Source organism: Limulus polyphemus, unplaced genomic scaffold (genome assembly GCF_000517525.1).
Source record: "Limulus polyphemus unplaced genomic scaffold, Limulus_polyphemus-2.1.2 Scaffold367, whole genome shotgun sequence".
Classification (NCBI taxonomy): domain Eukaryota; kingdom Metazoa; phylum Arthropoda; class Merostomata; order Xiphosura; family Limulidae; genus Limulus; species Limulus polyphemus.
Window position 1 is genome coordinate 598196 of NW_013665977.1, and position 24864 is coordinate 623059.

Below are 24864 nucleotides of genomic sequence, written 5' to 3' on the forward strand. Positions count from 1 at the left end.
GTTGGAACCTCATTGTATTTAGAACTTGGTTATAAATACAAAATTCCAAATCTATTGAAATACTGCATTAAAATAACAACAACAAGCAGACAAGTAAAGAAAAACTTTTTTTTAAAAAGGAAGTAAATGAAGGGATGGCTAATATCATTCCTTCAAAAAAAAATGCAAATAAGATAGCAGGGATGGCATTTACTTCCTTTTTCGAAAAGTTATTTATTTACTCGTTTTTCTACTTAAAATACAGGCATTAGATTACAATGACTATGTACGACATAAATTCAACATTTATAATATCTGCTTACAACCTTATGGATAAAACTTAAGGAGTTTTACCTAATCTTGCGGTTGAGTACTCACTCTCTTAAGAATCAGATACAACTGACCGATAAGGAATACTAATTATTATTGTAAATAAATATTAATCAGATTTTGAGCATCGACACTAGCGTTTCACATATAAAGTTCAACCAATTAAAATTTTGGTGATAGTTGCAAACATAAAAAAATCACAGTCACAATTAGGCACTGGCACAAGGGTCCCGTGCTCCAATTCTGTTTGACAGTGCCCCGAATCCCCAGTTGGTGTCTTGAAAAATCAGAATAGAAAACCATGAAACCATCTTCATCGGGACTCGGTCCATGTTTTGGACCAGGGAGGGTCAGGATCAACGTAGACCTCTTCCTCCCTCTCAGGAATTGTTATATTGTTTGCCCTCTTACTGAATCCTAGGTAATAATATTTTTTTATGTTGTTGTTGCATTACTCACAGATGTTACATTTTGTCCATTTTCCGCAGTTTTAATTAACATACCCTTAATGATCCATATCATACTGGAACGCTTTAAGTTCCAGCGCCTATGGGCCCGCGCCCCGAATCTTTTAGGCACCTAGCGACGCTTCTGGTCACAATTCAGTGATTCCTGTGTTTAGAATTTCCTGTTCGTTCGCAGAAGAGAGACATAGTAAAAGGTATATCAAGCACTGGTACTTACATATTAATAAAAAATAAACAAACAACTAAACTTATGTAATTAAAATATGTTAAACTGAAAATGTAATTTAACAGATTTTTAATTCACATAGATTACGATAATGATGTAGTTGCATTTAGTTGGGTGAAAAATAACAGGTGCTAAAAAGTATTGCCTTCCAAATCTTACGAATTCAACTTCAGAGTAAGGGTCATGTTTGTTATTGTATTGCTACTTTGCACTCGGATATAACTATAGGCGCGTAATTCAGCGCACAAGTGGTGTAAACCTATCTCATCAGACAGTAAAAAGTTGGATAACTACAATTTGGAGTCCAGTTACATTACTGTCTAGCTAAACGTGGAGGTCAAGGCGGTCACAGCAGCTGAGTAGTTAAGAGCTTAGGTACCGGTACGAGCGAAGGAGAGAGAGAAATAGAGAGGGTGTTGTCTGGAAAGTGGATAAGCGAGGTTAGCAGGTCTTTGTCGTTCTGTTAAACATCCCAACATGCATTGCGCCATCGAATCTGGTGGGATTGTGCTTTGAAAGTTAGGTAGTTGCGTGGCTAACTTACCTGTGTCACGTGATAGGAAATTACGTACTTTTGATATAGTCCTACCTGTATAGTATTCGAGTTTCTGGCGGTTTTAGTAGTTATATGTGTAAAATTTACTTGTATGTTGTCTACAGTTTATTTGATTGTGCCAGTTTATGTTGTTACATGAGATAACAGATAGACTTAAGCGATAAACTGTTTTTTAGTGATTGTATCATCATGAAGTACTTGAACAGCCAATAGTAATAGGTAAGTTGGATAATATTATCACTGTTTCGGTATGTTGAACGTTAGTAATGGTAGGGTTGAAGCAGGTGTGCTGGTACGCTACTATTTTGTCAGGTGATTTGTTTCTTAGGTACATTATGTCTTGATTTAGGCAAGATTATGAAGTTTAGCTAATATACGGTGAATACCTAAGGTGTAACTTAAACGTAATGTTACTGTTAGGCTATTTTGAATTACGATTTAATTTTATAATGAAGACCAACTAAAAACATGAATTTTCTAACAGGCCTAGGATATCTGCGAAAACTTGTACCGTCTTAAGGAGTAAACGACTGTTGATTTATGTTATATAAGTCACTTATCACTTACGTACACAATTTTACTGTATAATTGTAAATTTTTACCAAATATAAACCTCACTTTGAATCAATCGTTTGATTGAAAAAACTTAGCGTTATACCTAACATTACAAATTTACAACATTCACGCTGTAATTCAACGTTAGATAACCCTTAGAAACGGAATGCTATTTATTATTTGTTACATGGTATGTGTTAGAACTTCATAATTCAGTAATTAGAAATTTATACTTACTAATGCTTTAGCATAGCATTCATTAGAGTTCAACCAAAACAGATTTTCAATATTGTATTTTTGCAAAATTTACTTGTTTTTATTAGATATCAGCTACAATTATACTTTGTAAAACATTTTTCTTCTGCCTCCCCTCCCCTGAATGAACAGTTTTTTCTAAAAAAAAAACTAATTATTTTTACACCAGTAATCATTGTCTGACATTAAAATTAACCATAGTTTGCAAATATTTTGAGCTGATTTTTGGAGCTTTGTTCTCTATCTCTGAGTGATACCACTGAATATAAAGGTTACTTTTTCAGTACTTTCATTGTCTATCAAGTTTTTATTTTATCAAATTCAAGAAATTTATGCTTTGTTGTTTGTATTGCTAAACAAGTTTAAGCCATTACCTCTGTAAGAACATCACATGCATACAAGTTTAAACAAAATGCAAATGTATATCAGATACTTAAATGCAATTTTAAGGTCTATAGTTAAAAAATCCCAATTTCTTGAAAGTAAAGAAAATGTCCATTGGGCTGTCTCATTCAGCAATGAACCTTATTAAGTTTGTAAACGGAGAAAATTATTTAGTCAAATCATGGTTATTGTTGTTATTGTATTATTTTGTTTGTTCACTTGTAATAAGCTTTTTAACATGTTGGTTGCTTGTTCTATTATTGTGAAAGAACTTATTCCAAGACAATGTTTTCATTGCTAAAACTCAAGACTACTTTAGTTTTAAAGTGTCTAGCAATAATTGGGATGTGGAACTTTTTTGTCACATATTTTATTAAGAGAAAACACTATGACAGAAACTATAAAAATTGGAAATTGAATACAACAAGTATAATGAGAAAGTAGACTTGCAGGAGCTTATCCATTAACAAGATAATGGCATTAAAAATATTTTCTCATAAGTAAGGCAGTTGAAATTTATTCTTTAAGAAAATATATTCAAATAGTTTTAAAATTATTTATCCCTTTTCCTGTGTAAAACAACTAAAACTTCAGTAACTGTCTGTGTACTTTTATATGTATTTAAATATTTATTTTGTGAACTGTTAAAGTTAAAGTGACTTTTGCATAAGATATTATCTTGATGTTATTTATTGATTGTTATTCTTAAATTTTTTACCTTAGTAAGAGTTAATAAATCATTTATATAAGAAAATTGTTCATTTAAAATAATAATGTTTTTTAAGAACTAGATAACTGAAGTTTTATGATTTCAAACTAGAAGATTAATAAGGGCAATTTAAGGCATAATACCAAGTTAATTTGTAAAATTTTCAATGTGGAGCACAATATTCATGTTTGAATTCCAGGCTGTTGTTATAACTTACAATTACATTTAGGTGTAAGAATGTCATTAAGTATATAGTTATAAGGCCTGTCATATATTATGCGTGTCTCTTTGATTTTTTTGAACCCTTTGAGCCAGCCAAAAACTCTAAATTAAAGTTTAGATACTTGAATGTCATTACAAGGTAGATAATTGTGTGCTTAGGCCCTAAACTGTAGAGCTTCATAAATTATTTATCTTAATACAATGTGTGAGCTGAAGTCCTATGCTGAAATCCTGATCAGAGCTGGTTTATGAGCATTCTTTTTTATTGTAATACATTCAGACAGTATGTTTCAGAACAAAAATCTAGCTAAAATTAGAAATTTTAAGGGCTCTTCGGCTTTGTAAGTAAGGCTTATCTAAAAACCATGTTCTAAGAATTGTATATTCTAGGAGCTCGGGGATTTTTCACCTTTACTTCTTGAAATATTTATTGAAATGCTTGTTTTTGTGATTTGTTTTCTTAAAAGTCAGGTGAATTTTTTTGTGTTATGAATCTTAAAAGACTAAATAAATTTTTTGTTAAAGTTTTTCCATTTTCATTTCCAAAAAGTAGCTATAACGTGTTTGTAGTTCTGTCATTCATCACAATACAACTAATGAAACCTGTAGTACTGTGTAGTATTTAATAATAGATGCAATGTGGCAAAAAAATAATCAAGAAAGCACAAATTAATTTTTGTAGAAATATCTGTCATCCTGAAATGTTAACCGACCAAAAAAAAATTTTTTTTGCTTTACTAGCTTAAAAACCTTATACCACAGGTTATTTCGAATTGCTCAATGCATTGTAAAGCTTGTGGAAATAAACATAAACAGTAACTTAAGTACATACTGTATACAAATTCCCATACTTTTATTTTGTTAAAAATGAACATTTTGAAGTTGATACCGAATCTTGTAAATTATGAGACTTGTGGTAATATATAGCATGAATCATTATGATAATGATTTCATGGCATATGTTTTCATGGACTTTTTCAATAATTAAGAAAACTCATTCTTTGCTCTTTGATCTTAACATTTCTAAAGGTAAGAGATCCTTTTATTAAATAATTAGAGAGGGAGAGATTGTAGAGTCAGATGAAGTTGTATTGCATGAGTGGTGGTTTACCTATTTTCTGTTTCCTGTCTTTAGTGATGTTACTTTGTGACCTTCCATTAATATATAAGGATGTAATGCATGCATGCACGTGTTTGAAGCTACCAAGAAGTTTTCTTGAAAGAAAATTATTCTTTTCAAAATGTCATTTTCTTTAGTAAATCACCCATTTCTTCTGTTTTCCAGATGGTCAGTCAACCCCACGCTGTTTTTAGTGATTCCTGCTAGTAGCTAGTACATATGCCATGAAGACTTTTGTATTATCACAGAAGTTTTTGTGTGTATGTCAAGCTCTTTTTTATGCAGTTTGTCAGAGGTAGCCAAGAAGTAGAAACTATAACATGGCCCAAGTTGCTAGAAAAAGAGAAAGCAATGGGTCTTCAATTGGAAATGGTCTTACTTCAGAAGTTTTGCGAGCACGTACAATTGAGTATTATAACAATTGTGTACCCCAGTCTCATCGTCGTGGCATGCAAGAAGGTACTTTATATAAAAGTGGAAGTATGACTCGCTTAAATGGTATAGTGAATGGAATGAACATGCCACCTTCTTTTGGATCACCTGCCATTAGACTACCTTCTAGTGGCCACCCTGCCCCACAAAGTGTTGAAAGACCTCTTCCCCCTCCTTATCCACGTAATGACCGTCCACACAGAACACACAGTGAGCGTACAAATCGAGCTTCAGGAGAACATGTTTCAGGAGTTACAAGTCATATGGCTTCTGCTAGTCGTGTTGGAATATATCGCAGTAATAGTAGTTTAGACCTTGAACATATTGAGGAAAATATAGACAGTAGAACAGGTGTTCTTCGTCGGGATTATGGGAGTGCATCTTCTCTTGATGTGATAAGTACAACTGGAGAAACTCAAAGCTTTTTTGCCATGCTCAAGGAGTACAAGGCTGATCATATTGATCAACGTAGTCCAGGACCTGCCAAAATTCATGAGTATTTGAGAGGTAAAGTTGACCCAGCACCAGCTACACAGAATGCATCCAATGCTTTAGCTAATGGACCAGAAAGCTTAGAAGATTCTCAAAGCCCCAGATTAAAAACTAAATTACACAAATTTTGGGAGGTTAAAGACAAGAAAACTGAAAAAAAAAAGTTGCTTGGTAGTGAGCCCTCTCTTTTTAAAAAGTTGCGAGGCAAATCTGAAATTGCTGCTGAATTTAACAGTAAAGGTTCAGATAACTCTCTAGATGCAGAAAGTAGATTTGAGGATAAGCTACGAAAAAAAGCTTTGGCTCACTATGACTGTCAAAGCATCACTGCTAATTTAAGTTATGCATCATGTTTGAGAAACTTGTTAAACAAAAGAAGAAATACAACCACAGGTGCTTCAGCAGCTTCTTTGGTTAGTAGAGCTCCAAATGATGGTACTGAAGGTGTGGCTGTTGATGAGCCAGATCCTGGTGATGATAAAAGCAATAATTTGGTTCTCAGTTGCCCTTTTTTTCGTAATGAATTAGGAGGAGAAGAAGAAAGACTTGTCAGCCTTAACAGAATAACTTCAACAAAACAAAAGCAGCAAGAATCAGTAGGGAAAACATTACCAACACTACACCGACCTCGCATAGCATGTGGACTTTCTGTATTGGAAAATGCTAGTGCCCACAGAGGAAAACAGCCTACATGTCCATATCAGCGATCACATTTACAGTTAGATGGCAGAGATTTAGGAGCAATGTATTACAGAAATTTCTTTCATAATCAAGGTAAAGGTTTTTTTATCTTCCTGGTTAATTTTGTGTCGGTCCCTTTTTTTGGAAAAAAAATAAATACAACTAGTAATATCAAATTTACATAAAAAATATATTGAAAAAAATGCTGTTAATACCTTGTTAGTGTCCATCACAAACTTACTGGTACAAAATTCAAAGTTTTGAAAAATATAACTTGAGATAATTTTAGATGTGACAGCCTCTTCAGTTATATATCTATTAAGTATGCCCACTTTCTTTAGTAAGTTGTTGCTCATAATGCTTTATACTAAGATTTAAGTTTTACTGAAGCATTTTAAATCCAAACTCACTGTTATAAAATTTTTATTATTGGGTTAAAGTTGCATAACTTTTGTTTCAAGCTTGGAAAATATTGTACTAACCGCATGCAAGTTTGGAATTTTACACCATTTTCAAGAAAGGTTATTCCCCTTCAAACTTACCAATGTTTACCAGTTTCAAATTTCAGATAAGTAATTATATATATATATTAAAATATGTCTTTATTTTTTATTATGTATCTAAAAATAAATCTGGGACTGGGAGAGTTGCTTATAAATGTGGCAATGAATGAGTTCAAGCTATAAGCATGCTGTCTTCTACCTATTAAAGAATAGAGTAATTGAATAGATAGTGTGACAAGTTCCATTATTCATGCTTATGTAACATAAATTAATTGTATTAATTTTAACCCAGGAACAACATGTAGTGGTTTCTTATTTAGCCTATATCAGTTAGAAGGAAGCCAGTGTTTTTCTATTTGAAATTCCAGAGATCTTAAAAGTGGTACACTGTAATGTGAAGAATTGAAAATTGAGATTGGGCAGGACTGTTATGTAGTAATTTAGATTTATGGACCAACCTTAACATTTCTTTTGTTAATTACTTAATTCAGCACTTCATTTCAAAAATGAGCAGATTGAGAATTCTGAATCTTACAAACCAATTAACGAAGCTCAGTAGTTTTGCCAATTCCTTCTTTAACAATCAGTAAAGTAAAATCTGAGACTTGTAGCATTAGAGACATGACATGGTAGTGGATTTATAATTTTTATATGTAGCTATTTAGTATGAGCAAAATATTTGTTATCTTATTTCATACTTAGTGTCTAGTTCTGCATCAATCTTACTAATTGAGCAGGCCCTCATGGTTGGTGGGACAACTAGACATTTACATAGATGCATCTAAGTTGTGTACTAATAATAATTTCATTAAAAATGGTATTTGCTTGAAACACAATACTTAAATTTACAACAGAATTTTTAACCATATGTTGTTTAAAAAACAATATTTTCACATAATTCACAAAAATTTGATATAACCAGAAAGCATTAAGTTATGTAAAGAGTTTGTTTTTAATATAAGGTTATTGTGTATGGTATTTTTAAATTGTAGGTAAAAAAATATTATTATTATTTTTTTTCAGAAGAAGACTTTGTAGTTATAGTGTTTTTAACCAATGTGTGCAAAAGCTAGTTAATGTTAACCACTACAGTATAGTTTATAAAACAAATATTAAAGTTAAAATTAAGATGAACTATGATGGTAATACAATTTACAGAATGGATACAGTGTACTTTGAGAATTGAATTACTGATTGTCTGATTATAAAATCTATAATGCACAAAAATGTTTTTACTGAAGTGAAAATCAATTCTTATCTATTGAAATAGCTCTGAAATGTTCAAAGCTTAAAGACACAAGAAGTTAAAAAATTTGACAGATGTACATTCAGGGTGTTATTCAAACTTTTTTTCCTATTATTGATTCTATTTCATGCTACAAATATTGCCAAGAATACTTACTTAAGGAGTTATAAGTATCTGATGAACTATAATCACTTGTATGTTTTTTTTGGAAATTACATTTTGAAAGCATTATATTGTAAATTAAGAAGAGAATGCTGTTTTTTGAACATAGGAAATGTGTGTATTATATAATATCTAAAGGTATATCACAATGGTAAACAAAGGGTGTAATTTAAGAAGGAAAATGTATGTGGCAGCAACACCCAAAAGCTTTGGGGATTTCATATCAATCACCTAATGTAACTCTGGGATTTCTGTTTTTCAGACCATCAGAATTGGATAGGTGTGGATGAAACTCTGGGACCAGTTGCAATTAGCATAAAGAGAGAGAGAGTTGAAGACACAGGACTCGCTTATGGGTCGGGCAGTAGCTCATCATTTCAGGCAATGTACCAATATAGGTTGATTGTGAGGACAAGTGAGGTGAGTGAAAAGCACATCACCTAGATATTTTTCATTTTAGTTTAGTTGGGGCTGAATATGGACAAGTGGTTAATGTGCCAGACTATGAATACTGTAAATTATTTATTACTCGCGTGGAGTTAACTTTTGCTATTTTGGTGGCATGTGCATTTTCATGAATGATAGTTCCAGTGAAATAAAGAGCCTTTATGAGTTATAAATGAAACCCAAAGAGACCAGTGTGTTTTGGTATGCTTGATATTCCAGCCACTAGGAAAGTCAACCTTTGGATGGCATCAGTCTGTTTTGCCAATGTATATGAACTGCGGCTGCAACATCTCTCCGGCTTTGGTCACTGCGTGTAGGGCTGTTAGCTGCTACTTGTCATTGATGCTGGAAATCCTTATCTGTCAAAATTCTCTCTTCTCCATCATTCAGTCATCCCCTGGTATCATGTTCACACCTGTTTGAATAGGTGAATTACAACACGTTATTTCAGTTGCACAGTGTGATTGCAAAGGCTTACAGTATGAAAAATGTTGCTTAGAAAAACAGAATGATGTATAAAAACTATTTTTTCCAAATTGATGCATTTTCAATTTCATTTTTCCACGAAAGTTAAAACCCACAAAACAAGTTTGAATGTAAAACCAAGGAAGATAATTTCTACGAATATTAAGTAAACTACAGTATGTGCAGGTCTGTTGTTTGCATCTTGTCACTGCAGAAAAAACAACAACAAAAAACCTTAGCACATTGGGACTGAGGGTATGTTATAAGGGTCGAATACCACTATTCAGTCAGAATAGCCAAAGAGTGGTGGATGCTGCTGAAAAATTGTCTTCCTTCTAGTCTACTAGTTCAAAATTTGGGATGGCTACTGCAGATAGGCTTTGCATAGATTTGCACAAAGAAATGAACCAATAAACACAAAAAATATAAGCAACAAAGTTTAAAATTTGCTGAAGTCTTGGATTAGTAAATCAATACTTAAGGCTAGGAATAGTTTTTTGGGAGAGGATTCCATATATTTATTGTTATGAACCTCTGAGGTTATATCCACCCTTCCCTGCAGTCATTCTTTACTGTATGTAACACCTCTGGTATTTTCTCACAAATGCGAAAAATGCTAATTAGCTCATTAAAATAATTCTTATGATAATTTTTATGACCTGATAACTGAAGAATATTTTCTTGAGTTTAAACACTTCCATAGGACACCCTTCATGACTGTCATTCTTGAATGCCTTTTCATCCTTAATTTTTAGACTTGAGATTCCAAAAAACTGAGAGTTGCTTATCAAACAAAATTTTTCAGAATGGAATTTCAGGTACCATTTTTCTGTATTCTGTTTTTTAGTTTATGGGTATTTTAGTATACCTATGCATTTCAGATTTAAAAAACTGAAAATATTATATGTAATGCAAGTTATCAGGAAAAAATACATAGGTATTGTATATTATTACAGAGCTGAATTGGGATTCCTCTTAATAATACAATGTTAAAGCACAAGTATGCAACTAATAAAATTTGTAATGAGAACTTTTGTTTAGACTACTGTTATTTACTCAGGATTACCTAAACTTATCTTTGAGTTTATGTAAGACAACTCAGTAGTTATAATAGTTTATTTATATATATATACCCATGCATATAACTTGAAGAGTTCATATTTTAAAAGTCTGTTTCATATTTCGATTGTTTATTATCTACACACTTACATGCACTATTTACAACTGAAAGAGAAATACATCTGGTTCCTTAATTTACAAGATATGAATTATTTTTTCAAACAGGTTAAAACCATTTAAGAAAGATTGTACCTCAAAGTAATAATGTAAAATTATAACTTCCAGCTCTACATGATTCCAGGGTATATACAACCTGAAAAAAAGTATCTGTTTTTAGTAAATCCTAATGTGTTTGTATTATTATTATACTGAAAAAGTAAGTTTGTGAAGTGGAAAGTACATTCTTAGTCAGGGGTAAAATGTGGGTGATTAGTGTAATTTGCTAATTGATTAATCATCAGATTCATTTATTAATTACATTCAACTAATCAACTATTCTCCTATGAGATTTGAATAGTCGGAATAATTGAAAATATTAATTGGAAACACTAATTTTGAATAATTGATTAGTTTCATGTATTGTGATATTAATTGATTAAGCTGAATAACATTGAATTAATCAAAAATAACAAGAAGTCAAAATGGCAGTATTTTGATTACTTGGATAATTGAAATAATGTGAAACATTTTTTTTTCAGTTAGTTGATTGTTTTATGTGACACAACTCAATGTAATTGATGATTATAGGTAATTAATCAAGTTAATAATTCATTTTAAACATAATATTGCATGAGTCTTAATGAAAGGATTTAGAAATTTCCTTATTTACTACATTTTTGTGTAGAAGTCTTTTAAGTGAAATTTTTGAATATTTTAGTTGATGGGAAGTATATTTCGGTGTTTTAAAAATAAAAAAAAATGCATTGGGTCACTTAAGAAAATGTTTCATTTAATTTCATTCATTGTAACTTGTAATATGCTTTTGAACCATATTATTAAATCAACTTTTTTAAATTAATGCATACACGTAGTTGGTGGTGCTACGAGGAACTGTATTAGAAGAAGCCATTCCTTCACTTGGGCGGTCCAACCCAGTTAAAGGGTCTTTTGCCCGAGAAGTGTTTGAATACGTAGCACCTGAGTTACAAGTGTCTTGTTTGAGGCTTGCTATACCAGGACAACAGACTGAAGAACTGCTTCTAAAGTTAGACGAACAAGGAGTAAGTCAAACTTTTTTTTTTCTTCTTATCAGAATTTGGTTTGTGGTAAATCTTATTTGGTTTTTTTTGCTTGTGTAAGAACCAATTTTATATACATATCTGAAAAATTGTTCATGTTATTTAACATCATTGAAAAACAAAAAATTTCATGTTATTAAGTTTTTCAGATCGTGGCTAAAAGTTTTTCGTTTATTGTTTACATAATTATTTGGTCAGATCTGTAATATATATAGTTTTGCACCAAGTAAAGGTGCCAGGTTTTTTTACGTATTCAGTACAGGCTGTATAAACATGGGGCTTCATTCATTTTGCCTGGTTCATGTGATGATTTTAATCCATTATTTTAGTCATGACACTGCACACATGATATACCTTCTTAGATCGTATTTAATAAATACCAATAGCTAGGTTCAAATGGGTGATTTAATCAATTACCTATGATCAGCAAATACATCAATTACTGTTGTGTAAATTAATCAATTAATCAAAATTACAATTAAATGATTAATTGAAAATTACTATTAAATTGATTAATCAAAATTACATTTAAATCAACTTATTGAAATTATAGTTTCCAATTATTCCAACTATTATAGTAATCAAAATATTGCTATTATATTTGTTTACTTCAAGGTTGTTCAGCTTTTCTGATTCGGGGTCTCGAGTTTGATTCCCATTGTCACCTAACTTGCTCTTTGTTATGGCAAAATTACTAAGGCTGTTTGCCTCTGTCACTGATTTTTAACTGCTGACTATAGAGGAGGCAACTGGCTGGTAGCACTTACTACCAGATATATATGTTTTGTTTTTATGCTTATATGTACCAAGGTTAATGGGGCTATCAATTAATTGATCAGTAAATACCACTAATTGTCCATCTCTAGCTATCAGTGCTGTAATTACAATGTTCTGAGAACCATGATTAGCAATGACTGCTAAAAGTCATCGTGCTATGCCTGTTAGCCATAAATAGAAGTAAATATTATGTAGTTTCCTTGTTCCCATATTTATTGCACATGTAAGCACCTTCATTTGACATTCTCTTGTGCATATGAGCAGTTACTCCTTTGTATAGGTCTCCACTGACCAATACACTTCTTAGATTACCATTAAATTGTATTTTACAAATTTGTCATCTTGAAGCTATAAGAATAAATATTCAAATTTCTCTAGAAATGATTTTTAGTGAAATATTTACAGCTATGTTAATTAGTAGACATTTTAAGTAACACCTTTCTTGATTTTTACTTGCAATGATAGGTATGTGTTGGAGTTTTGGTTACCCTATCTAGGTTAAAGTTCAATTGATGTCTAGTTTTGATGGGTTTGACTGTATTTTTGATGTGGTCTACTGTTCCTATTTTTACATAGTCATTTTTAACATTTATTTTAAATACCTGTTGTTACTACTTATTTTAATTATCAAATCCATTTAATTATCAAATTCAGGGTAACAATTGGGGTATTTTTGACTGGAAGTTTAAGGTTTTAATCACTCTGTTGTAATTTACATGTAATAATAATTTGATGTGTTTTAAATTAGGTAACCAAAAGGTATAAAGTTGGAGTGATGTACTGTAAAGCTGGACAATCTACAGAAGAGGACATGTACAATAATGGTAGAATTTAAAGTCAATCATACAGTTTTCTTTCTAGTATTAGTAAAGAAGCTTTTAGTTTTGGATTCTACTTGTAAGAGAGACTAATTTTCTGAAAACTGACTGTCTAGGAATATTAGAAATGGGTGGTTTATAATAAAACAAAAGTTTTTGTTTTTTAATTCAGTGTTTTTTCTTACTCATTTTTGAGTGATTAAAACTTGGAATATTTATTCTAGAACTTTGTTTATCAATTTAAAATATTTACATTTGAACACACAAGTTCCAGAACTTATAATGTGAGGCAAGTTTGTTTATAGCACCAGATACTGTTTGGTTCATCTATAGATAATGGGTATCCTAATTCATATTGTATTTTCTTTCCAATTTTATGAAAAAAATGCTAAATTTAAATTTTTTAAATGTATTTTTTTTTGATGTCCTGGATAGCATCCTCCTCTGATCAAAGCATTCTAATCAGGCCACTTTTAATCATTTATTTATTGGGAAGATACATTGTTTGTATTTTGTTAATAGTGCATTTTAATATACTATCTTATTATAAAAATATGTTTCTGAACTCCAAATGGAGAAGCTTTTTATGTTTTTCAGTGTTTTTATATAATATGTAATAAGGCTGATGCTTTTTTAGCTTTTAGAAACCCTAGGTCTCCCTGCTTATTTTAATGCAAATAGCAAATATACTAAAGTAATAAAACCATGAAAACTTTAAGTAACTAAGCATGAGGATACTTGGTTCCTTCTTTAGGTTTTTTTTTTATCCTTTAGGAAATACATGTGAATTACATTTCTACACTTAAGCATCTGAATATTAATTGGCTAAAAATATTGTAAATTTTAAAGTGTTCATACATGTGTGTGTGTGTGTCATCGATAAATAACAGTATCATTACACTGATAACTAGATCCATTTTAGGTGTTATAAGTACCATTAAGGATTATTGTGAAAATTTACTGTTGAAATTTTTTCTTCAGAACTTTCTGGACCAGCACTAGAAGAATTCTTGGAGCTGATTGGTCAGCGTGTAAGGTTAAAAGGCTTTGAAAAGTATCGAGCAGGGCTGGATAATAAAAGTATGTTTTCAGTGATATTACCATGTTAAAATATTTTTGTGTACATTGTTTTTCATATAAATACTTCACCGCTAGATGTACTTATACAATATTGTGTTCAGATATTTTTAATAGGCAAATCTGAAGAAATATGTGTCTTACTTACTTTTATGATTTGTTCATGCCACTACAAAAAAATGCACATCATAATTTTGTTAATGTAGCATTATTTTATTTAATTGTGAAGTATTAACATTTTGGTACTGGCCTCCATATGTCATTCCAACATCATTCCTGATTTTTCGTTTCATTCTTTTATTCTAATAGAATGGTAATTTTGTCTTGAAATTTTTTATTCTATATATAGATGGGTTGAATAGAAAAGCCTCATTAATTGATTATGAATGTATTGAATTAATTATTCAGATTCTAAATCATGAGATGATTTATGATTAAAGAATAAGTGGAACAGGAGGTTAGACTTGACCATACGATTATGACTGTGCAGTTTGTTAACTCATTTTATTCTACACTCATTGTTGGATAAAACAGTGATGTTTAAATATGTACAAATTATTGTCTGTCAACCATCATTAACTATTACATTGTGCAAAAATGAAGCCTAACTCTCTTCTCCACAGTAATTGAGTTTGAATTTCTTGTTTTGCATTACTTGCACATAAAACATCCATCATAGTTCCAATGCCCTGATTAAGTAATACTTTATATTAAGTGTCCAAAACATAACTATGTAAAGAGCTTCAGATTCTTGTTTGTAATATAAAACTAATGAAATGGTTTAATCCTGCTACTGTGGTTGACTTGCCAAAATTTACTCATGGCAAACAAAATAAAACCTTTCTATAGTCCCTGAAACAACACACTTTATTTTTATTGGTGACATTACGTAAGCACTAAGGTGAATGGCAAGTCAATAAACTTGTAACTTTCAGTGTTGTTTATCAGTTATTTTGAAAAGGTGTTTATTGAGTTAAACTTTTTAATAAACATTAGAAAATTAAAGCTGAGTAGAAAGAAAGAGAAAATGTATTCAAACAATTTGAAAACTTTAGCAAGTAGAGCTGCCAAAACAAGCTATTCTCACTTAAAAGTAAACAAAAAATTTACCTAAGGTCAATCTCTCACTTATTTGCAATAAATGTTATTAATTTTTTTTCTGTAGCTTAGGGTCTATTATACCAGGTTGTGAATCCAAGGGTCCATGGTTTGCATCTTGTTGCTGCAAAATCATGCTTTACACTTTGGGGTTGTTAGTGGGCCATAAAAGTGAAGGTCAGGTCCCACTATTTCGTTAGACAAGAGTAGCTCAAGAGTTGGCATTGAGTGCTGTTGATCTGCTTGCTGCCCTTTGTCTAATCTGTAAATTCAATATTAGGGATGGCTAGTACAAATAGCCTTTGAGTAGCCAACAAACAAATTTTCTGTTATGCTTTAATTATTTAAATTTTTACTTGTAGTTTCTATTTTTGTCTTCCAGTTGTACTTGATTTATGTTCTTAAACTGTATCTCACGTGATAGAATCATCTGATAAGCTAACAGAAGAAGTTACATAATAATTTAATCTATCTTTTTTTGTGTTTCTTTTACTGTTATTATAAATAACTGTGTTTAAGCAAATTCTTATGCATGTGCACATCAAATAATTGTTTATACATTTAGTTAGTACTGTATAGTAAGGAGTCTGTATTTTCATTTGCTATGTGCATTTTTTATCTTTGATGTTAGTTTTCGATGCTTGAGTAATTTAAATAACTTCATTATTTTTATCTCTTTAGAAAAACTAAGTATTTTAAGCTTTCTGTTTTGAAGTGTAGGACACTCAAGTGTAAAGTGAAATATATCCTCTACACTATTTTACATTTTCTATCTTCATTTCTGATCCTTTTCTTTTTCCTTCGTTGTGTAGTCATAATCTTAAATTTCAATTGTATTTCTATTGATGAATATTATTTCAGTTTTCAAAGTTTAATAAGTGAACATTGGCTATTCTTGTTCCTCATAGTAAATATTTTTATTCTAAAGCAGACTCTAAACTTCAGATTTTTTCTGATACAGTCTCAACCATATTTACATAAACATTGTTACATTTTTCCAGTCTTATTAATTTGTATTTAGACCCTTACTTATGTCTGTTCCTGGCAACTGCATTATTGGATAATTATTTCGTTTTTATGAAAAAGTTTGTCATTTCACTTTAGACAAATTAATCTTTATTCTTTTTGTTTAATAATGAAATATATTTTGCAAAACATCACATGATTTGACTTTTTCTTTCTTTAGATGCAAACCTGAGGACTAAAGCCTTGTAAACTAGTTTAATTTTCTATATTAATAGATATTAATAGGTAGAAACACTCTAAAAAGCTGTAAAGGAATAGTGAACAAAAAAAACCTTCATTCATTAAAAGAGATATTTTGCGAGAATCAAAAATTAAAATATTGATATATCTTGAATACTCGTGTAACAGTGGACACTACAGGCCTCTACTCTGTGTACTCCAGACTGGAAGATTGTGAAATAATGTTCCATGTATCAACAATGTTACCTTATACCCCAAATAACAGACAACAGGTGGGTAAACTCATACCTTTATCACTGTAATCGTGCCAGAATAAGTGTACGAACTAAGTATTATTAATCACTTGATTTTCATGTATTTTTTGATAAAACATGTAACAAATTTTTTTGGCACTCAAATTTCTCATAACATTATGTTAAAAATTATAAAGTACATAGTAGCTTTTAGTTTGAGAATTGGTTTCTTTAATGATGTGTAAAGAGATTTCTGTTTGAAACACGGTACCTAAAACAAAGTTTTAACAAAAAAGGATATTTTGCAGTTACTACGAAAAAGACACATTGGGAACGATATTGTGACTATTGTTTTCCAAGAACCTGATGCCTTACATTTTACACCAAAGAACATACGTTCCCACTTTCAACATGTCTTCATTGTTATTCGGGCAATAAATCCATGTACTGAAAACACACTGTACAGGTAAGGACTTGTTATAAGAATGAAATTTTAGCAAAGTTGTATGTTTTTGGGCATGATAGATAGTGGTATTCTTGTATACTCCTAGAAAACGTTTTTTATAATAAGGAGCTAATTTTTTTATAATATTTGGATTTGTTATTAATTAAAATGGGCTATTAGAACATGGAAAAGTATTGGTTTCATTATTATTAAACAGTCAAACATACTGTTGGTGTGAACGATATTTTGATACTTTTCTCTATGATATAGGTCCAGCTTATCTCTCTTTGTTTAACTTGTGTTTAGGGCTATTGATGAGGAGTGGATTTCTCCAAAACTAGTATAACCCAGTAACGCATGTTGATCAAAGTGTAGATTAAATTGGACCTCCCTTGAATTTAGACTTTGAAATTTAACAATTTTTGGAATACTAAGTTTATTTATTATTAAATGGTCAAGCCTTGTGCATTATATTGATGCTTATATCTTCTTTTGAATTTTAAACCTCCCCAATAATGAACACTTTCTACTGTTCTCTCAAGTGTGGCTGTCAGTCGGTCTAAAGACGTTCCTGTTTTTGGACCTCCCATACCAGAAGGAGGAACCTATCCTAAGTCGAAAGCATTTGCTGATTTCTTGCTTGCAAAAGGTACCATCTTATCTCACTTGCAATTGATGTTATGAGATGCATCTAAAAATATACATTATTATCTTTAAATGAATTTATATGGCACTGCTGAAGATTGTATCTTAAGAACACTGAAACACAGTCTTTTTAGAGCTGATCCCTGTTCTTAATAAAGTTTTATTCTACAATTATTTTAATCTTGTACTCCTTTTAAATTCTGTCTGTTATTATCTCTTGTTTATTAGAAAATTAAATGATTTTGAATAAAATTTTGAAATTTCTAAATGAATTAGAAACATGGTCAGTTAGCTGTTTTGAAATGAAAACCTGTATTTTACTCTCAGAAAACCAAAGAACATGTTAAGCTAAAATATCAACTGTTTAAGACTAGATGGATAAATGTTGTTTACTGGAACCTAATAATGTACTTTGTTAAATTTGGATATGTTTCTTGGTTACAATGGAGGTGCCCATCATTTGTTTTGCTATTCAGTATTGTATATATGGAGTAACTAATGTTTATTTACATGAGTAGTTAGATTTTAAACTGACCTATAAAGTTACTTGTTTAATGTCTTTTTGGTTTTTTGTGGTATAAACATTTTGTATTCAATTTGTCAGTGATAAATGCTGAAAATGCTGCCCACCGTTCAGAGAAATTTGCCACAATGGCACAAAGAACAAGGCATGAATACCTGAAAGATTTAGCAGCCAATTATATCACAACCACAACTGTTGATTCAGGACCAAAATTTTGTAAGTTTGATGCATGTTATCTTATTGTAAGCAATGTACTAAAAAGTATATGTTAACTAAGTGTTTCTCTGTTTTGTTTATTAAATCAAAGTTTTGTTGTATTTATAATACTGTTATCATAACTCCAATTACATGTATATTTGTGTTAAGATTTTTAACTTTGCAATTTTGTCTTCAGTTCATTCATAGTAATAAGTATGTTATTGTTGAGCTTCAGCTAAAATCAAATTTTTGTCTTAACTTCAGACACTGAAAAGAGGTACTTTTCTTTTCTGCTATAATTTCAAGATAGATTTTATATGCGGAAACATCTGTTAGCTGAGTTCTTGCACAGATCTTAAAATATAACTTTGATAAATGGAAACATCAGCACATGTAGATATGTAGATCTTGAAAATGTAGATCATTTTCCAGATGGTTCTGCTATGATTAGTGTCTGGTGAAAAACTTCAGCAGATATTTCCTTTGCAACATCTCAACCAACAATTGGTCCAGTTATCAATGTTATTTTCAAGTTTTAAACAACTCGACTTTCAAGATCTACGTATCTACATGTGCCGATGTTTCCGTTTATCAACGTTATATTTTAAGATCTGTGCAAGAACTCAGCTAACAGATGTTTCTGCATATAAAAGCTATCTTAAAGTTTTGTACACCAAAAAAACTTTTCAAGCTATAATTTGTCTTTATTCTGTATCCATTTTTCTTTTACATTTTTAAACTAATTTCATAGCAGCATGTAGTTCTTTGTTTTAATATTAGATCCCAACTTTAGCCACAAATGCTAGTTGAAAAAATATACAAAATTATTTCCTTTTATTACACAGTTGGAAATACTTAAATTATACAAATAGAACTAGCTTTTATTACATATTATTGTAGAAATTGACTGTTATGTTAAAAATAATGACTTTTTTATTATGGTTATGATATTTGGGTTTATTTATTTATGGTTGTATTGAATAGTATTTCAGTACTCTATAACAGCATTTTCGAAACTGGGGATCATAGATTCACACTGATCCGTGAAGGTACTTCAGGTGCCCACAAATCATGTCCAAAATTTCATAAAAATATTTTTAAAAAACATGATTTACAGAATAAAAAATATTTTTCATAAAATTAAACTTATGAATTAAAACATTTAATTTTAAAATACAGCTTTTCTTGTACATGGAATTTTTTTTTCCAAAACAAAAATGCATAGATAGATAGGTTTGGGGGTCCATGAAAACATTTTTCAATTAAAAGGGATCCTTAGGTTACTAAAGTTTGAGAACTACTGCTCTATAATATTAATTATTTAATTAATATGTATGCTAACATTATTATTATTATCGTGACATAAAGGACTTAGAAATGAATTAATTTCTTCTTCACAGCTATTTTGTCATTTGGTGGAAAGAAGAAGGAGCGTATTCGATTAAGATTCATTCCTGATAGTTATATTCAAGGTGCAATATCATGGCATGTTCAGGTGAGTATTAAATATCATTCTTGACAGTTACATTGAGAGTGCAATCACGTGGTGTGCATTAGTATTAAAAATCATTCCTGACAGTTAAATTTAGAGTGTGATCTCAAGCATGTATGAGTGAATATTACATATCATTTATGAAAATTATTTGTAAGGTGCAGTGTCTGGATTTTTTACAGTTATGTTGAAACTACAATTTTTGTGGCATTGTTCAAGTAACAACTTTAACCCACACAGGATTGGCATGTTCAAAGTATGTCTTGATCTATATGATGAGTTATTGCAATCTATTTCTGACCATTATGGTCAAGATGAGATCTTATAACATCTACAACTGAGTACTACAGATAATTCATAACAGTTGTCTGCAGGGTATGATTTCATGATGTATTGATGAATGCTACATGTTCATGATATTTACATTCCAGGGGCAATTTTTGCAGCTCTTTTAGGTAGCTAAAATGGTGTAGTTCCTGCAAGTTAATTTTCATTCTTTGAAAAAAAAAAGTTTTTTCATATGTATTTGTTACAAAAATTGTATGTATTAGACTGTAAGGAATATTTAAAGGTGCAATTTGTTCTACATTCTTTATTTGATAAACATTATTTCTGAAGGTAATATACTACATCAAGCAAATTGATATGGTTAATGTACTTATCTAGTAAATGTTTTTGTTGTTCTACACCATCAGATTTGTTTTCCCAGATACTCACAAATTAATATAAATTTATAGTGTCATATGTTTTTCTATCTTTTTGTGTTTAATGTTGACATTAAGAATAAAAATTGTTAGTACTCATTCAATGTTATTGATTAAGTTTTTCCGAAGCATCCTTTCAAAAATATTCATTCAAGCTACTGTTCTTCAAGTTGTCAGAGGTTTGTGATGTCTAGTGGATTTAAGAAATTTTATGAAATTTGAGGCTACAGTAATACTGATACTCTGACTAAAAACAAAGCGTAGGAATAGAATCATTATAATTTATTATCCAGTCAGTACAGAGTGTTCAAAGAAATAAAAACATTAACAGTAATTACATTACATATGATTAAGAATATGGCACTAAATATTGCACAAATAAATTAAACGCTTAATGACTGTAGCATTCTCAAGTGGTGTCTTTCGTTGTTTATTTCAGAAGTTATCACAAACATGTTGGTGAATACACCTGTGTATATCCATATCACTATCTTTCTAGCTATCTATATAATATAGTAATTGCATTTACTAAAACCAGATACTTTTTTCCAAGTTATAGATACACACACACACTCTTTGTTAAATTGTTGTAACCTGTTTGAAAAAATAATTCACATCTTGTAAATCAAGGAACCAGATTTATTTCCATTTAAGTTGTAAATAGCGCATGTATGTGTGTGTGTAAAACTAATGGACAACTCAAGTATGAAACAGAATTTTTTTTCAAATTATATGTGCATAGGTATATACCCACTTGTGTATATATATAAAAATAAAATAAACTATTATAACTACTGAGTTGTTGTACATAAACTCAAATATAAGTTTAGGTACTCCTGAGTAAATAACAGTAGTCTAAACAAAAGTTCTCATTACAAGTTCTATTAGTTGCATGATTGTGCTTTAACATCCTTTTATTAAGAGGAATCCCAATTCAGCTCTTTAATAACGTACAATATATGTATATTCTTCCTGATAACTTGAATTATCTATAATACTTTCCATTTCTTTCCCATCTGGAATGCATAGGTATAATAAAATACTGGTAAGACAGAATACAGAAAATGGTACCTGAAATTCCATTCTGAAGAATTTTTACTTGCAAGTGACTCTCAGACAGATGTATATCTTTCTTGCTTAATTTTAAAATAATACTTTTAATTAGGATATCACATTAATATGATCACAAACTCCAGATTCTAGTACTTTTCTTCTGCCTTGACCTTTTTTTTTTTGAGGGCTAAATGTCTCAAAGCCAAAAAACTGGAAATGAATAAAATTTATTTCTTTGGAGTCTGTGGCTATATCTTTATGATGACTTCTAACCTTCAGTCTACTTGTAAATATTTAATTTCAAATCAGTAGGTGAAATAATTATGTTCAGGGTTAGGACTGGTGTTACAGAAGAGTTTCTCAAGGTTTCTCTACTTTCCAGAACATAAAGCATATGTTGTTCCAACTCATTAAGTTTGTGCAACCATGTGTGACAGTTTCAATTTGGCCCTGACACATTGCTTCACTTCCTTTCCACAGTTTTTTGCTGTTGCTTAAAACAACACTGATAAACAGTTTAGTGATTATCAAAATAAGTGTATTGTAAATCATTTTCCTGTGAATGTAAAATACATGTGTTTTTAATTATGTTATTGGCAAATTATGAACAAATGGTATATGTTGAAGAGGGTTACTAAATTTCATTATTTTTTAACACTTGAATTGATGTAGTAATTATCTGTGTTATCAGTAAAACTTAATGCAGTGTTTCTTTTGTTAAGGTATAGTATTGGATGAATATGTTTTAAACAATGTTTTTTTAATGACAATTTCAAGTCTCTGAAAAATAAGGTGCAGTAATTAGATGCTTATCTGTTGCAAGGTAAACATTATGACAGCTTTTCTTTCTCAATACATTTCATATGAAATACAGTTGTTTATTATAAGCACATCTATGTATGCAAGTAATCTAATCTTGGAAAATTTCAGACTATCGGAACATAATAGATTTAAAAAGTTTGTAGGAGACAAAACAGTGAAAGGGAATGCTCTTTTTTGTGTTATTATTTCTTTTAGAGGTTGATTCTTTCATAAAAGATGTTTCACAGTTAGTATTTATAAACATTCCTCTACTTTGAGTTCCACAAACTGTTATTGTTAACAGTTTGTTTCTGCTTATTGTGTATACAAGTCCCTGTGGCACATATATAATTGGATGAGAATGCTTTACAAAAAAAAAATCCCTTGTTGTGAGTATATCAAAAAAGTTATTGCTGTATGAGAGAGAAAAATTTTCCTAGATTTGTTTATACACTGTGACAAAAAGAAATCAAATCTAAGTAGGCTGTTAAGTATATATAATTTGACTGTACTTCAAATATCAATATTTGAGAGTATGGTATTTGTAAATAATAAGTAGTAACAGGCAATTATATGAATTAATACATTCTGTTATTTTTCTCTTATAATTTAATACACTTAAAAAAATTAAATATTGGGCAATAGATGTCATACTATATCATGGTAAATCTGAACATAATTTCCATTACATCATTTTGATTTGTCCAGTATGGGTTTTTAATAAGAAAACTGTATGATAAAATTCCAGTTTTATGTGTTTGGTTTTAAGTAACAATGAGTTAAAGTTTTTTTTCTTATTTTCTCTAGGTTGAAGATCATGGACAATCTCGAATGATAGATGACTGTCTTCTTGGCATTTCTATTGATACAATAGTTCTTATTGAAGAAAATAGTAGGGAAGTCATATTTACGTGTCCGTGTAGTTCTGTGATTGGCTGGTCTTCACATACCAGCAGGTATAGAAAGCTAGTAACCATGTATCATTTTGGATCTTTAATTTTTATTTTGAACTAAAATATATTGACAAGCATGTTAATGAGAAACTCGTAGCATTTATGTCATGTTTATCAGTTAGGTTCAATGCTAGTAAATAAATATATACTTATATATATTCAAAATAAAGGTGTTGTAATAGTAAGTGTAGATGATACAGATGCATTAAATTGTTTTTCTTTAAAAAGAATTTCAAAGGAATTAGAAGATTGTCGTAACAAAAAACTTGTTTAAAATACTCCTCTTATTTATATGCTCCTCAGCCTGCTTGTTGAAAACTTGTCTTCTTCAGTTCATTTCCCCTTCATCCTTTATTGCAGTGAATGATTAAGTTGAATAAAATTCCAAACTATTACATTTTCTATCATATTTTGACAAATTAAGTATACTAGTATATGTATTCTAACTATTCCTTAGTTTGTGTTATGATTATAAAAAGAAAAGTTATTTAAGATGAAAAATTATTTTTCTTCAAATTTTTGTATGGAGGTTTAGATGAATAATTTTGAAGACGTTTGAAGAGAATTAAAAAAACAACAACAACATGCAATGATAATATTGTTATAATGTAATAGGTATAATATAGTATGTATGTAACTTAAGAAAAACATTGAGGTCCTAGATCTGTGTCATTTTAAAGCTTTTGAGGTACACTGTTTTTAGTGCTACATTTCAAGTTTTATGTGGTGAAAAGCACCAACATTTTTCTGATGTGAAAACATTTTTTTTTCCAGTTTGAAAATTTTTTATCATCAAGGTGAATGTTTAGTTTTAAGCACCAAAGACCCTGATGTAGATGAAATTCAAGAGATAGTGAGTCGACTGGCTTGTGTGACCCAAGGATGTGAGGCAAGTAAATTTAGATATTCTGGCATAAAAGATATTTTATGGTTTAACCTTATTATGATTTGTGAGCACTGTTCAGGTGTTGAATGTACACCTGTATATCAAACTTACATAAAAATAATTCTAACACTTCAATAATTTTTAACTCAAAAATACATTAGAAATGACATTTTGTAACATTTTAGTCTAATTCAAACAGAAAAATATAAAAGTGTTAAAACTTGTTATTCTGCTCAGCTTCAAGGAGCCTTGCTTATAAACAACACGCTTTTAAACGTTTGTATAATTTTTCCGCCCATCTCATAGCAAAGGTTTATATTTGCTAGGAAACTATCATCACTTGAGAAAATATATTTATCCATGTATTGTCTCTCATGTGATTTTTCATTCACTGATTTTATTAGTACAGCCTGTTGTCTCCACAGCA

At 30.3% G+C, this 24864-nt stretch overlaps 1 protein-coding gene across 4 annotated transcripts in view; it reads left to right on the plus strand.

Moving 5' to 3' along the window:
- LOC106457739 (signal-induced proliferation-associated 1-like protein 2) overlaps nt 1–24864 on the plus strand; it is an 80611-nt gene that overhangs the window by 27676 nt on the left and 28071 nt on the right. For 3 of the 4 annotated variants that reach the window (XM_022383754.1, XM_022383756.1, XM_013917184.2), the window contains exons 2-13: nt 4969–6501; nt 8582–8739; nt 11322–11510; nt 13054–13129; nt 14105–14203; nt 16673–16776; nt 17046–17203; nt 17725–17831; nt 18432–18566; nt 19949–20043; nt 23406–23554; nt 24326–24440. In XM_022383754.1, coding sequence (XP_022239462.1) covers nt 5124–6501; nt 8582–8739; nt 11322–11510; nt 13054–13129; nt 14105–14203; nt 16673–16776; nt 17046–17203; nt 17725–17831; nt 18432–18566; nt 19949–20043; nt 23406–23554; nt 24326–24440 — 2763 coding nt within the window. In that variant the 5' untranslated portion in view covers nt 4969–5123. Of the gene's footprint in view, nt 1–1567; nt 1778–4968; nt 6502–8581; nt 8740–11321; nt 11511–13053; nt 13130–14104; nt 14204–16672; nt 16777–17045; nt 17204–17724; nt 17832–18431; nt 18567–19948; nt 20044–23405; nt 23555–24325; nt 24441–24864 lie in introns of those variants that run through there. The other variant, XM_022383755.1, reaches the window with a different exon arrangement.